We start from the raw sequence: 15,569 nt of genomic DNA on the forward strand, positions 1-15,569 counted from the left end.
TATATTTCATTTTTCAATAAAATTTTCGCTATTTAAATCTTGGGTAACTGTAAAGCAAATTAAAAGTCAAAATATAATCGATCTTACTCATGTGATATCATGAAATGATAATTTTAATCAAAATTAGGCCACATTTGTCTACCTTACAAAACCTTGTTATGGGCTATAGTGAAAACATTCAAAATAGAATAATATATGTACTGTTATTTATAAGAGAACATTTCAAATGGGTTCTGTATTTTAATCTTTGTCACTTTTGTTTATTGTAACTGCCTGCAGTAACTGCAACATTCATACATTGGTCCATTAAATTTGGTTTCATTAAAGCCAAAGTATTGTAGCAGCTGAAGTCTCAGACATTTATCTTTTGTCTTGCAGTATTGCACCATAGCGTCCGATAAACCCTTACGATTTTTCGCTAAATCATTGTTATTATAGTACATTAACGCCTCAGCTTTTTGACCCTTTCTTCCTGCTCTGCCAACCTCCTGGAAATATTTCTCCAATGTAGTTGGGGGCCTACAATGTATAATTCTAGTAATTGCGGGTGCATCTAGACCCATCCCCAATGCCACAGTTGCCAAAACCAACCTTAGTTTTGGTTCCTCTTTCCGTAGTTCAAACAGTATGTGTTGTTTCATTTGTGATGTATAATCCTTGTGAAACTGGCCAAAAATTCTATTTTCAGGAATTGCCTCACCTATGTACTGCTCCTCTTTTAACTCATAATTTATGAATTGGTAGAAATACCCCAATGCTTCTAAACTTTCTACGTACACTATTGTCAATGGGAATTTTTCCCGCTTAGTTTTAAGCTCTTGTGCTAGAGGAACAACAATATCATCATATTTGCTAAACTTCTGAAGGTTTGACAATCTTGTTTTTATTTCAAGGAACAAATTTGGTCGGTCTGGGTTTACTTTAATAATAGTTGGGTTGATATACTGAAGTATTTTAGAAAGGGATTGTATACAACTTGGTGTGGCCGTTGCTGTTACAGCTAGGTGAGCAGCATTTGGAAAAAGAGCTGTTAATTCTCCAATCTGCTTAAACTTTGGTCTGAAATCTTCTCCCCTGCAATTTTAATAATATGAAATTTGACAGCAGAAAAGAAATCAGTAAAGGGTATGAAATTTTTTTTCAGAAAATAACATAACAAAGCCTCCAAGTACATGAAATAACATCACCTAAATATTAAATTTAAGTTTAAAATCATAATTTCAGACCCATTAACAAGAGCAGTTCACTGCATGATCGTCATGAGGTGTTATGATTTTGTAGACATGAAAATTAGTATGATTGGAAAAAAGACATGGTCTAAAATTTGTAAATTATTTGTATGCCAATGTTTGAAGTATTTGCATTGTTGTTTATCACTGTCATTGACTATACATATGTTGGGTTCTATCAATAAAATTGTTTTTATCTTGAATAACTGGAAGGAAATGATAAAAACATGTAGATGTCTTTAGATCAGAAACTCATTAAATAGATTTTAAGGTGAAAATCAAAAAAATTATGAACTTTACTAAAACTAGATATTCTCAAAATTTCTAGCAAACAACAAATAATTTTGAAGTTTTTTCTCTCAATCTTTTTAAAATAAGGCATTGGTAATCATTTATAATCTTTTGAATTAATCTTTATTTTCCTGAGCTTATATGTTTATATATATAAGAAATGTACCATTGTATAACATTATTGTAAAATTAAAAAGAGACATGATATATCATCATTTGTATACATGTTTTATTTGTATAATATATTTGCAAATCATGTAAATAAATAATAAATGAAGTTCACTTATCATCCAAATCAGTGTATATTATAATGTAATACAGAATGGAAAACCCCTACTTGTATAAATATGTGACATTCAGTTGCATGTGTTTTACTTTTTTTAAGACTATTTGCAACATAGAAAATAAAGGATATATGGAGTAATGGGACAAAATATCACACAACGCATGAACAAAGAGAAAAATTATCAACGAACAGGTCTTTGATTCTTGTTCTTCATCTTGACAGATGATGTAGGGTCTTCAACAATTTATATATATATGGAGATCATGTACAGTATATATATCAATTCCAATATAGTAATTGCTTCGGGTCCCCAGGGCTCGAACCTGGTGTCTTACTAAAAGAAGAAAGACAGCGCCAAAAAACCCTTATTATGCAATTGGAGGACATATACATGTACATGTAAAGAAATCACCATTTCAACTTAGAACTTGGTACACATGTAAAAAAGATCACACAAAATTATCTAAAATAAAGAAGCATATTATTGTGTTTTTTCTGATCTTCAAACTTAAGTTTTCTTTAATAACAAGTGCCTCTGTTCTGGTCTTTTCGTTAATATACTCACCACTCCTCAATCATGTGAACTTCATCAACTGCAATGCAGCACACCTTTTGCTGAAAGACTTTTCTGCGTAGTATTCTGCTCAAAACTGGAGTAAACATAGCCTCAGGATGGCTGTACAAAATCTCAATATCACCACTTTTGATCATTTCCATATCTGTCATTGTTACCTACAATTCAATTTTAAGGGTCATTTTGAGAGGACTTACTGAATTATTGATATGACATATAAGATAAAACTAATTTTAATATACATGATATACTTTTGTTAGAAAAATTTGGACTGAATTCAGAAATTATTGCAAAAATGTGACATGTGTGACAGGGTTGTTATCATAGTAATTTGAACTCGCATTTTGGAATTTTGGACATGAATGAAGCAGGATTTTTCTCAATAACACTAAAATAAAAATCACATTTTTTTGTTTTAAAAAGACAAAAACCAACTACAAAATGCTTGCAATAATTTCTGATTTTACAGTAATAACATTTTCAACACCAGATGCACATTTCAACAAAGCTGTCTCTTCAGTAATGGCCAATGCAAAAACGATCTGAAAATCAAAACATTACAAACGATGAAGATCTTATCAATAAAAAGTGTAGCTTCAGGGATCTCCATGACCTGTTTAATGTCGGACGTGCTCCATAGATGGTTTGTTCCTAATCCTGAATAAACTGAAACCAGATATTGTGTTGAATAGCTTTTAACATGTTTTATGAAAAATATTTATTAATTAACATTTTCTAAAATAGAAGTACCTATTCTGAAGTAACTTTGGGAGCTCATCAACTTGGACCATCTATGAAAAAAACTTGAACTGTCACAAGTTCGCGCCAAACTTTAATTCAAATTTCAGTTGAATAATTGGAAAATCATGATTGTTGTTATAAATTGTTTTGGTGTAAGTAAAACATTAAAGATTTTAAATGAAAAACACAAAAGATAATTGTTTTGAATAACAGCTTGGTCCCTTTGATCTGAAACAACATGAACAACAAGTGAAACTGCGAGCTACTGCAACGAAAAATATTCATGAGACGGACGGACTGACGGACTGACAGACAGAAGTAAAACAGTATACCCCCCTTTTTTTAAGCGGGGGTATAATAAAATATAGCAACACGCTATTATAACTATAAGAGGATGAAATTTATTCAACACACAAAAAAAAAACGAAGTCAGAATCTCACTTTATTTTTAAACAAGTCAATGAAATAAAGTTATAGCAATACACTAACCAAAACATGATTAAGAGTTTTTCAACACAAAAAAAAAAACGTTGACAGAATCCCACTTTATTTAGAAAGGATTATATTTTTTTTTAAACAATACACTATGCAAACTATGATTAAGATTTATTCAACACAAAAAAAAATGCTGTATCACTTTATTTTAAGACAACCACAACAAATGTAAGAATACACTTGCCAAAACTTGATTACAAAGCTATAGTCATTAAACACAAAACCAATTCAAGTTTGGCGTGAACATGAAGGGTGCGAAAGTGAAAGGGGGCGAACATGAGTGGGTGCGAAAGTGAATGGGTGCGAACGGACCCGGATTCGCATTCTTCTGTCATAAAAAAAAGAATATCTCTAATCAGCATTGACAGTTATAAAACAAGAAGTAATTGTAACAGGATGCTGTTACGAAGTCTCCCAAACAAAGCTCCCATAACTCGCCATTCATATGTTCATTTGATTTGATTTTTTGTCCCAAGAATATATATGGCTTACGAGTAGGGATCTCCACCATTTACAAGTATTCAAACAGGAGGGGGTGTCGGTGATCCCCCAGGGAAGTTACCTACATTTCATTTGATTTGTTTTATTGTCCCCTACAAGAATATATATGGTTTCAGGGTGGGGATCTGGAACGTTTACAAGATAATAGCACATTCTCAAATTGAACAAGGTGGGGCGACCCCCAGGAACTTCCCTTTAATTTAATTTCATTTGTTTTATTGTCCCCTACAAGAATATATATGGTTTAGGGGTGGGGATGTTGACCGTTCACAAGTTTTCAAACAAGAGGGGGTGGGGTGACCCCCTCCAGACTTCCCTTTTATTTCATTTCATTTGTTTTATTGTCCCCTACAAGAATATATATGGTTTAGGGGTGGGGATCTGGACCGCTTAAAAGATAATAGTACATTCTCAAATTGAACGGGGTGGGGGTGACCCTCAGGAACTTCCATTTAATTTCATGTGATTTGTTTTATTGTCCCATACAAGAATATGTATGGTTAAGGGGTGGGGATGTTGACCGTTTACAAGTTTTCAAACAAGAGGGGGTGGGGTGACCCCCTAGGGACTTCCCTCTTATTTCATTTCATTTGTTTTATTGTCCCCTACAAGAATATATATGGTTTAGGGGTGGAGATGTTGACCGTTTACAAGTTTTCAAACAAGAGGGGGTGGGGTGACCCCCAGGGACTTCCCTTTAACTTCATTTCATTTGTTTTATTGTCCCCTACAAGAATATATATGGTTTAGGGGTGGGGATCTGGACCATTTACAAGATAATAGCACATTATGAAATTGAACGGGGTGGGGATGACCCCGGGGACCTCCCTTTAATTGCATTTGATTTGTTTTATTGTCCCAATCAGGAATATATATGGTTTAGGGGTGGGGATCTGGATCGGTTACAAGATATAAGCATATTCTCAAATTGAAGGGGGTGGGGATGAACTCCCAGGGACTCCCCCTATATTTCATGTGATTTGTTTTATTGTCCTATAATCATTTCTGAAGACTGCATGTATCTACCACTTACAGTTTTCAAGTTATATTCATTTGAAATTTTTAGAAAATAAAATCCCATAGGGTTCTATAGTAAAACCCTCCCTTCTGTCTACCCCCCAAAATAGCCCTTAATAGACCCCAATGCACAAACGAAAGATTGATGGCTCACCTAGACATATTAGTCTACCATTTTACGAAATCCTAAGTCAATCTGACAAGCGGTTTTGGAGAAACGCTGCGGACAAGTTTATTTTTTAAAGTGGCGGAAGAGGAAGAGGAAGAGGAAGAGGAAGAGGAAGAAGAAGAATAATAAAAATAATAAGAACTGACCAAAAACAATAAGTCTCCAAACTTTGTTTGGGAGACTTAATAAAAGGCATGGTAATATACATATAGATAAGACAACTAGACAACTGTCCATACAATTGAAAGTCACAACATATTTAAAGTTAACATATTATATATATAACGTAACGGTACCCAAATTGCACCGAGTACCCAAATTGCACCTATAAAGCCAAAATAGTAAAAATAATCTAACAAGATTTCCTAGAGACCGTAAACAATTTGTATTTTTATGATTTGATACTATGCACATCTTTCAACATAGGTAAAACTATTTAGATATGCACAAAACGTTCACAGTATTTATCAACAGGTGAAGTGTTTACTAAAAAAGCAAAATGTACTGAAACGTCAACATGCGACGTCATCAAAACGTCATCTTTTTAAAATGATCAAATACAATATGTTACAAGTATCCATTTAAAAAAAAATAAAGAGTAAGCATGGACAAATATCCAATTGTTCAAAATATTTGAAGAAATTAAACAAAAGCTCTGTTATTATAATTTTGACAGTGCGAATTTAAGCATGGATGCAATTTGGGTACTCCTCATTTCAGAATCATTGATGGTTTGGAGGTCAGTTTAGACCAATTTTTCTATGATTCCATATGGATTAAAAATGAAATTGGCAGGGCCGTAACTAGGGTTCGAATTCAGGGGAGGCAGGGGTTTGGGGGCCGCCGATTGAGGCCGATTTTTTTCTCGCAGTAAAATGGCTAAAAATAACCCGTTTTCCTTCGATTTACTTACTTAAGAAACATCAGTATTGCTTGAACCTCGAAGCAATTTTTATGCAAAAACAAACTGAGATTGCTGTTCGGGGTGAGCCAAGGCTCCGTCTTGAAGGCCGTACTTTGACCTATAATTATTAACATTAAATACATTGTGACCGCGGATTTTGTTCTCAATATGGCTAAAAATGACCCGTTTTCCTTCGATTTCCTTACTTTAAGAAACATCAGTATTGCTGGATCCTGGAAGCAAATTTTATGCAAACAATTATTATCTGTATTTAAAGATATTTTTGTTAGAAATCAAACTGGTAAGTTAAATAAACATAGAAAGCAAGATTATAGAAAGCAAGATATTTTTTTTGTCGAGGACCTTGAATTTCAATATTGTTGAAAGTTGTATATAACTACAACCAGGGACTTTCTAAACTAGTATATACTTAGTTAAGAAAGTCTCTGCTTCAACGAATGGGAGTGTTTAACTACTAAGGCATTGACCATAATGTTCTCGCACGATCGGCCGGGAGACGTTAAAAAAATGACCCAACAGCTGATTCAGCCGGTAACGAATTTCCGATATCATAAAAGATTCACAATACAAAGGGAACTTCCTCTGCTTAATGGAGCCCCTAAATAAATGTGAAAAGTCAAGTTTTATTCAAAATTGTCGAAAGCAAAGTTTCATATGTGTTCTCGTACGAATACTGAATAACGAATAACAGACGGACGGACGGCCACACGAAAAAAAAATATACTGAAACGGTTCACTTTCGATCAAAAATCCGGAAAATGACAGATATATCACGTATCATGATAACACTGTTAACATTGTAAACTTGTGTTGTTTATAATATAAATTCAAGTTCTTCGTGTACATATTGTCAATATTTCATTTTATTACTCAAAAAAAAAAATTGGTGTAGAAAATTCAGGGAAGGCAGTTGCCTCCCCTGCCTCATAGGTAGTTACGGCCCTGATTGGTGTACTTCTATAATAAAGAAGGATATGTCTACAAAATAAACACAGAATGGAAATTTTTGTCTTTATCATAAAAAAAACATAGGTGAAAAAACTGTCAAAATAGGTGCAATTTGGGTACCGTCACGTTAGATATAGGAAGATGTGGTGTGAGTGCCAATGAGACAACTTTCCACCCAAATAACAATTAAAAAAAAAAAAGTAAACCACCATAGTTCAATGAACGGCCTTCAACACGGAGCCTTGGCTCACACCGAACAACAAGCTATAAAGGGCCCCAAAATTACTAGTGAAAAATTTTTTAAACAGGAAAACTAACGGTCTCATCTATAAAAAAAAACCCTAGAAACACGTATAAATTACATAAACAAACGACAACAACTGTACATCAGAATCCTGACTAAGGACAGGTGCAAACATTTGCAGCAGGATTAAACTTTTAAATGACTATTAAAGTACAAATGTACATGTATGTCCTTCAACATGGAGCTTCGGCTCATTCCCGAAAGCAAGAATAGATGGAATAGTAACATTACATTGTCTTTGTTAAGTTCCAATGACAGATATTCAGTACAATTGTTGACATTGGTCAGCATTAACTACATTAATTTCAGATTTTTTTGTAATACTCACAGTTTGCGGTTTGGATTCATCGGAGTCCTCATTATCACTGTTGTAACTGTAAGCTACAGTTCCTTGAAGATTAACAAAGGAAGTCCGGATACCTTTTTCTTTCAGGGTCATCACTTGGTCCTGCATAATGGAAGTCAATGGACAAATAACTATAACTATCCCAGGTTCATCTTTCATAAGGACCCATGGCAGCATTTGAAAGATCAGACTTTTCCCGTATCCAGTCGGCAGAATGCTGATACAATCATTCCCAAGATCTAAAGCCTTCAACGTTTCTATTTGTTTGTCTTTTAATGGATAAGTTATCTTGAGTTTTTCTCTAGCGAGGTTTATTTTCGACTCCATCTTAGATTGATTTCACTTCCGAGAACTATATTTTAAAGCGAGGGGATATACTTCCGGCGAACAATATAAGAAGATTTTCTCCGTAGTGCATACGAGGTTATTGTACTGCATAGCGAGAATGGCCGAGTAGTTACGATTGGGTCAATATGAAATTAAAACTATGTGTGTACATGTAATTATACTTAGTCTAGCAACTCATACAGTCAAAGCTAAAACTGTCATTAGAGATGCACATATGATTGTATTTTTATCTCTAAATTCTGTATATATTTGTATGTATATTCTGCTTTTTATATTTGAAATACATGTATCGAATACTTTTTTAAAAACAAACCAAGATGTCACTTAATCCATTGCATATATGTTCTTTAAATTGTCAGGGGTTAAGAAAATATGAAAAAAGAATTAGACTAAAAGAATGGATAAAACAACAAAAATGAAACATAATATTTTTACAAGAAACACATTTTTCGAACAATTCAATAGATAAAGAATTTACGGGCGATTTATATCATAGTTTTGGAAGCACACAATCAAGAGGTGTTTCGATTTATATCAACCAAAAAATTAAATATGAAATCATAGATAAATATGTAGATCAAGACGGAAGAATTGTTTTAATCAACACAGAAATAGATAAAAATATATTTACCTTTGTAAACCTTTATGCCCCAAACACATGTAAAGATAGAAATATATTCTTTAAAAAAGCTTTAAGTGTCATTGAAAAATATAGCCTTGGTATAATTATCATAGGCGGTGATATGAATGAAACTCTTAATATAAAAGATAGAAAAAGTAATAGAAAAGATCAACAAAATATAAAAAATAAGACAAATGGGCTAAAAACTCTGATAAAAAAACTAAAAGTTATAGATATATGGAGAGCAATAAATCCAAATAAAACGCAATATACCTGGAAAAGAAAAAATAATGAAGTAGCTAGTAGAATTGATTATTTTCTAGTTAGTCAAGATGTGAGACCAAGAGTACTCAGCACTGATATACGACCTGCTACTATTCAATATACAGATCACTTAGCGATTTCACTTAAAATTAATCATTGTCAAGGGAACAAAGGAAAGGGATACTTCAAATTAAACAACAGTATTCTTAATGACGAATCATACAAAATAAAAATAAATACTTTGATAGATAAATATGAAAAATTAAGAAATAAAAAAAGTCTAGCAATCGTGTGGGATCTCTTTAAAATAGAAGTAAGAGAGAAAACTATAGAACATTGTAAATTAAAAGCTAAACAGAAAAGAGACGAAATTACAAAACTCGAACAAAAACTTAAACTTTTGAATGAAATTCATGATAACAACCTGGATGGAAAAAATAATAATTTGCCAAATATAATAGATTCAATAAATAAAACAGAAGAAACGCTACAAACTCTATATTCAGATAAAATAAAAGGGGCACAAATAAGATCACGAGTTAAATGGATAGAAGAGGGCGAAAAAAATACAAAATATTTCTTGGGATTAGAAAAATCAAGACAAACAAGGAAAAACATTACTGCTATAAGGGACAGTAAAGGAGAAATAACAGAAGATCAAGGCAAAATATTAGAAACGGGGAGAAATTATTATGTCAATTTATATAAGTCAACTAACCCGGATTTAAGAGAAATTGAAAATTATATTGAAAAAACTAAAATAAATTACAAATTAAGTACACAAGAAGGTAATGAAATTGACGGCAAACTGACAATAGAGGAATGTACACAATCTGTTTTTAAAATGAAACTTAATAAAACACCAGGTATCGATGGTCTCTCAATTGAATTTTATAGAGCTTTCTGGTCCAACTTACAAAACTTTGCTGTAGATGTTTTTAATAATTGCTATGAAAAAAAAGAATTGACAAATTCTCAGAAACTAGGATTAATTACCCTTATATACAAGAAAAACGACCCATTAAATTTAGATAATTATAGACCAATTACCTTACTAAATGTAGATACCAAAATTATAGCATACTCTCTTGCAAAAGACTGAAACCAATATTGCATAAAATCATTCATAGTGATCAAAACGGTTATGTAAAAAACAGATATATTGGATTTAATATTAGACAAATCCAAGATATTATAGATTATTCGGAAAAATTCAATGTAGATGTAGCAATCCTATTTTTAGACTTCACAAAAGCATTTGACTGGCTAGAATGGGAATTTATGTATTGTTCTTTAAAGAAATTTGGTTTCCAGGAATCTCTTTTGAGGTGGATAAATACGTTATACACAGATATAAAGGGTTGCATATTAAATAATGGCTGGATTTCAAGACCCTTCAACATTGAGCGCGGAATCCGTCAAGGGTGTCCCGCGAGTTCTATAATTTTTGTAACTGCTGTTGAAATTTTAGCTAGTAGATTAAGACAAAATAAAAGTTTTAAAGGTTTTCAAATTAAACTAGATAATAAAACCCATACCTTAAAATTAAGCCAGCTGGCAGACGACACCACTTTATTTTTAAATTCAAAACAAGAAGTGTCATTAACTCTGAATATTATAGAAATTTTTGGATCACTTTCAGGCCTAAAGCTTAACCGAAATAAAACAGAAGGAATATGGCTCGGCAATTTAAAGTCCTGCAAAGATAAAGTTGAAAACATTAATTTTACACAAAAACCTATAAAAGTTTTGGGAATATACTTTGGACTTAATAAAAATGAGTGTAAAAAATTAAACTTGCAACGACAATACGAAAAATCTGAAAAAATAATTAAAGATTGGAATAAAAGAAATTTAACTATGTTAGGTAAGATAACTCTTGTTAAATCATTAATCTTACCGAACATTACTTACGTTGCATCTGTAACCGAAATCGATAACGAATACCTAGCAAAATTTAAAAAATTGATATACAGTTTTATATGGAATAATAAATCAGAAAAAGTTAAAAGGGATATAATAAGTAAAAATTACCATGATGGCGGGCTTAAAATGATAAACATAGATAAATATCTAGAAGCGATAAATATTAGTTGGGTAAAAAAACTCATCGATAATGAAGATCTATCACCCAATTGGAAAGTCTTACCAAAATTTTATTTTGATAAATTTGGACAAGAATTCCTTATATTTAAAATGAATTTCAACAATATTAATTTGGTCTATAAACTGAAAGAACTAATTCCACAATTTTACTTAAGAATAATCATAACATGGATAAATTCAAAATCTGAAAAAGAATCAGATCATCTATCATATAAACAAATTAGACAGCAGCTTATATGGGGCAATACAAATATCAAATTAAACGGTAAATGTCTCATTTTCAAAAACTGGATAAACAGTAAAATTCTTTTTTTAAATGACATTATTGATAATAAAGGAAAATTTAATCAAAACATGATCTTAGATAAACTTTCCTGTCATGCTAACTGGTTTTCAGAATATTCTAAATTAATGAAAGCAATACCAAAACAGTGGTTACAAGAGCTAACTAAAGAAGAATCAATAAAAACAAAAGTTGCCATTGACTCCGAATATAAATTTAAAGATAAAAAAGGGAAAATGGTATCACTTAAAAACATTTCCTCTAAAGACATTTACATCTCCCTCTTAAATAGATATTATGAAAAACCAATAGGATTTCAAAAATGACACAACAGATTTATCTTGGAAAACAACACAAACAAAAGACAACAAATGCTAAATTATATCTTTTATTATTTACAAGATAATAAATTCAAAATGTTAAGATGGAAATTTCTGCACTACATTTTACCAACCAAACAATTACTTTTCTCTTGGAAAATAACTAAAACTCCGCTATGTAATGTTTGTGATGTCATCGAAGATTATGAGCACTACTTTTTAACATGCAAATTTCTGAAATCATTTTGGGATCAAATAAAACTATTACTTGATAAACTTAAAATAGGACATCATATCATATCAATTAAATCACTTTTGTACGGATACAAAATAAACGATACAAGTTATTACAGTATTAATGATTTAATAACAATTATTCTTTTTACTGTATACAAAGGATACTATATATCCGAACAAAAAACAAAACAAATTAATATGTTTGAAATTTTCAAAAAAGAATTTCTTCAATATCACGAAATATTGATAAATAAAGAAGGCAAATATGAAAAATTCCATAATCTGGTTGCAGCAAAAATTAAATTAATTTCATAAATTAGAATTTATAATACATCATGTTATCATATTTCTATTCAGTTACATACATGTCATTATTACTATATATATATATATTGTGCACTAACAAGTACTAACTTATCAATGAAATGCTATATACTAACGTTAACGAGGCCGGGATAAGGTACCGGTACTTCATGTATCTCTAACAAATGTAAAATTCAAATAAAACATTATAATTTCAAAAAAAAAAAAAAAAAAAAAAAAAAAGAATATTTACTTTCTCAAGACAGATACATGTGATATAAGTGCAGTTTATGTTTATTTCTAGTGTCTTACTTACGAATTGTAATCCTAGGTAAAATCAATACAAACGTTTCGTAATCAAATGGCAAAATCAAAAGCTCAATATTCAACATTGTGTTATAAACTATAAACTTAAACACTATAAAAACAAACAAATATGTAACAAAGAAACACAAAAAGGCGTTTTGACAAATCATATTATCAAAAATGAAAGACAATAATACAAACATTTAACGATAGTACAATAAAACAATTACGAGATGTAAAAGTACAGAGCCAAGTCATATGTTACAAAGAAACACAAAAAAGCAAATACACAAAGAACATTAGTAAAAATGAAAGACAAACATTTCTCTCCTCTTTCAGGAATACATTGTGACATCAATTTGACAAAATCGGTTACATTTTGTATGCAAGTCCAGGTAGTAATACAATACGAATATATATTTTAGACAAGGTAATATAATTATTAAATTTATGTAAAACTGATTTTTAAATTCGGTAAGTTGTTAATGTACGACAATTCAGTCTGGTTTTCCTCATATGTTCTAAAAAGCTGTTAGAAGACCAATTCGTTTATACGATAGTTCAGCATAGAAGTCTTTATTAGTTGTAACCTATGATTAGGACTTTTGTACGTGGAAGCTCAGTGAATGTGAATGAATTGTTCACTTTAATTGACGCTAAACAATGTAGAATGCTTAAAGTCATATGAAACGAGTAACTGGTGACAAATAATGTTAATCCAAGTATTGAACCAATGTATGCATATATCATAAACTTATATGTTTGTCCATCTGATGAGTTAAGTCTTTTTCAACTGATTTTATAGTTCGTTCTTATGTTGTACTGTTATACCACTGTCCCGGGTTAGGGGGAGGGTTGGGATCCAGCTAACATGTTTAACCCCGCCACATTATTTATGTATGTGCCTGTCCCAAGTCAGGGGCCTGTATATTCAGTGGTTGTCGTTTGTTTATGTGTTACATATTTGTTTTTCGTTCATTTTTTTACAAAAATAAGGCCGTTAGTTTTCTCGTTTGAATTGTTTTACATTGTCTTATCGGGGCCTTTTATAGCTGACTATGCGGTATTGGCTTTGCTCATTGTTGAAGGCCGTACGGTGACCTATAGTTGTTAATGTCTGTGTCATTTTGGTCTTTTGTGGATAGTTGTCTCATTGGCAATCATACCACATCTTCTTTTTTATATTAGTCTAATATGCACAATTTTTGCATTTTTTCGCATCAAATTCGTATTATCGTAAAAAACAAAATTCGCTCGTTCAGTTTTTTTGTGAAAATACGGTCGTGTTTTGAAGCCGACCTTTACTGATTTTCACTTTTGTAAACAATTAACGGACATTCAGGTAAGCACGTGTACACCAAATATAGTTTATTTTGATTATTTAACGATGTTTCGTTTGTCACCCTCTCTATCAATTTTAGTTTCCCCTTCGTACTGGCGTATTACGATCACCGGATTTTTACGAAAAAGTCATGTTGAAGTAACTAAATACGGAAAACATTTCAGCGAATTGTTGTCTGAGAAGCCAATAATTTAAAAATAAAAAAGTAAATTTCTTGAAATTTGGAGATATTCATGGAAATTTCATTAGAAAAAAGTATACGTTTAAAAGTTTTATAATAAAAAATGGCCACAGATTATAAAAAAACATATGTATCATTTCTTTTTTATTTGAAATTTCATATGACTTTATACCGGGGGATAAACTGGTCATTGAATGTATAAAACTTACCGTTTTCTTCGACTTTCTTGCCGACTTTGTCATCAATGTAATCAGTTAACTGATCAGTCAAGTTCCTTTCAATATTAGCAATTTGTGATTTCAAATTCACTTCCTGGTCTCTCTGTATCGCTTTCAGTGCATCACTCAAAAACTGCTTAGATTTTACAGTCGCCTCAATATTTTTCATTTTCACCTCAAGTGCATCACTGTCAAACTGAATAGATTTCACAGTTCCATCTATATTTTTCATTTTTGCTTCAATTGCATCATTAACAAACTGCTTCGAATTCACAGTTTCCTCTATAGTTTTCATTTTTGTTGCAATTGCATCACTCACAAATTGCTTAATATGTGCGTCTGCTTTCGACATATAAAGGGTCGCCACTAATGGAGCATTTTGATTGTCAAGTAACCGAACCTCTACATCATTAGTAGAGTTTGATGTGGTCATTGATACCAGCATAAAAAATGAGAATCCATATATCCATATTTTAAACATTATTATTTCTCCTTGGTTAAGTTGCATGCGGCAAATAGAACTGAACTTTTATCATTGATAATATCTACTTCTTCTTATATTTCTTCTCAAATACTTTTGTAAGTTTGCCAAGTACCTTTTTTTTCATGTTTCATAGCTTAATAAAAGCCAACTGTTTTTTTCAATCGAATGTTTATTTTCTCTGATTTAAAAGTTCTGATATAAATGAAGTTTATGTTTCGTTCTAACTTCTCAATCATGGATCAGAAAAATAAAGTAATTATTAAGGTTTTTAGTAAAAGTATTACTCTCTTTTGTCATGTATAAATATTTGAAGTTAAATGATTTAAGTATCCATCTTTTAATCTAAAACACGAGATGTGAGTTATTCGTCAAAGGTAAACCAACCAAATAACAAATATAAAACAACACACACATGACGTATGTTTAGGACTTTTATTATCCGAAGTGGTATTTAATCAGTACCTGCCTTCTCCTACTAAAAGTTGACGTTTTTCTCTTGAATTGCAATCGGCTGTATTTGACTATAGTTTTAGTCTTTTATAAGCTCTAAGTTGCTTTAATAAGTTTTGGTTTTTCAAATAGTTTGGCCTCGCGCATAAATGAAGGGATATTTATGTCTAAATACGCATCTGGTGCAATACATTTGGTATCAACCCCATTTTTAGTAGGGTTCGTGTTGATTAGTCTTTAATGTTCTTTGATGTGATTTGTATAAAATTGTTTGTCTGT

The 15,569-nt window shown here is 31.5% G+C and overlaps 1 protein-coding gene and 1 long non-coding RNA gene across 2 annotated transcripts in view; both read right to left on the bottom strand.

The window, feature by feature from the left end:
• The window catches only part of LOC143075396 (uncharacterized), a 68,627-nt gene extending 54,085 nt beyond the window's left edge, over window positions 1–14,542 (bottom strand). The window contains exon 1 of the long non-coding RNA XR_012978302.1: window positions 14,348–14,542. This is a non-coding gene — a long non-coding RNA (uncharacterized LOC143075396). The remainder of the gene's footprint in view (window positions 1–14,347) is intronic.
• Window positions 204–8,153, bottom strand: LOC143076866 (ATP-dependent DNA helicase Q1-like). Its single transcript, XM_076252756.1, has 3 exons — window positions 7,805–8,153; window positions 2,372–2,525; window positions 204–1,074 (listed from the first exon to the last, which is right to left on the bottom strand). The coding sequence occupies exons 1-3, from the start codon at window positions 8,151–8,153 to the stop codon at window positions 261–263; spliced, it is 1,317 nt and encodes a 438-aa protein (XP_076108871.1). The 3' UTR covers window positions 204–260.
• Window positions 14,543–15,569: the final 1,027 nt, after the last annotated feature.

The sequence above is a fragment of the Mytilus galloprovincialis genome, chromosome 5 (genome assembly GCF_965363235.1).
Source record: "Mytilus galloprovincialis chromosome 5, xbMytGall1.hap1.1, whole genome shotgun sequence".
Lineage (NCBI taxonomy): Eukaryota > Metazoa > Mollusca > Bivalvia > Mytilida > Mytilidae > Mytilus > Mytilus galloprovincialis.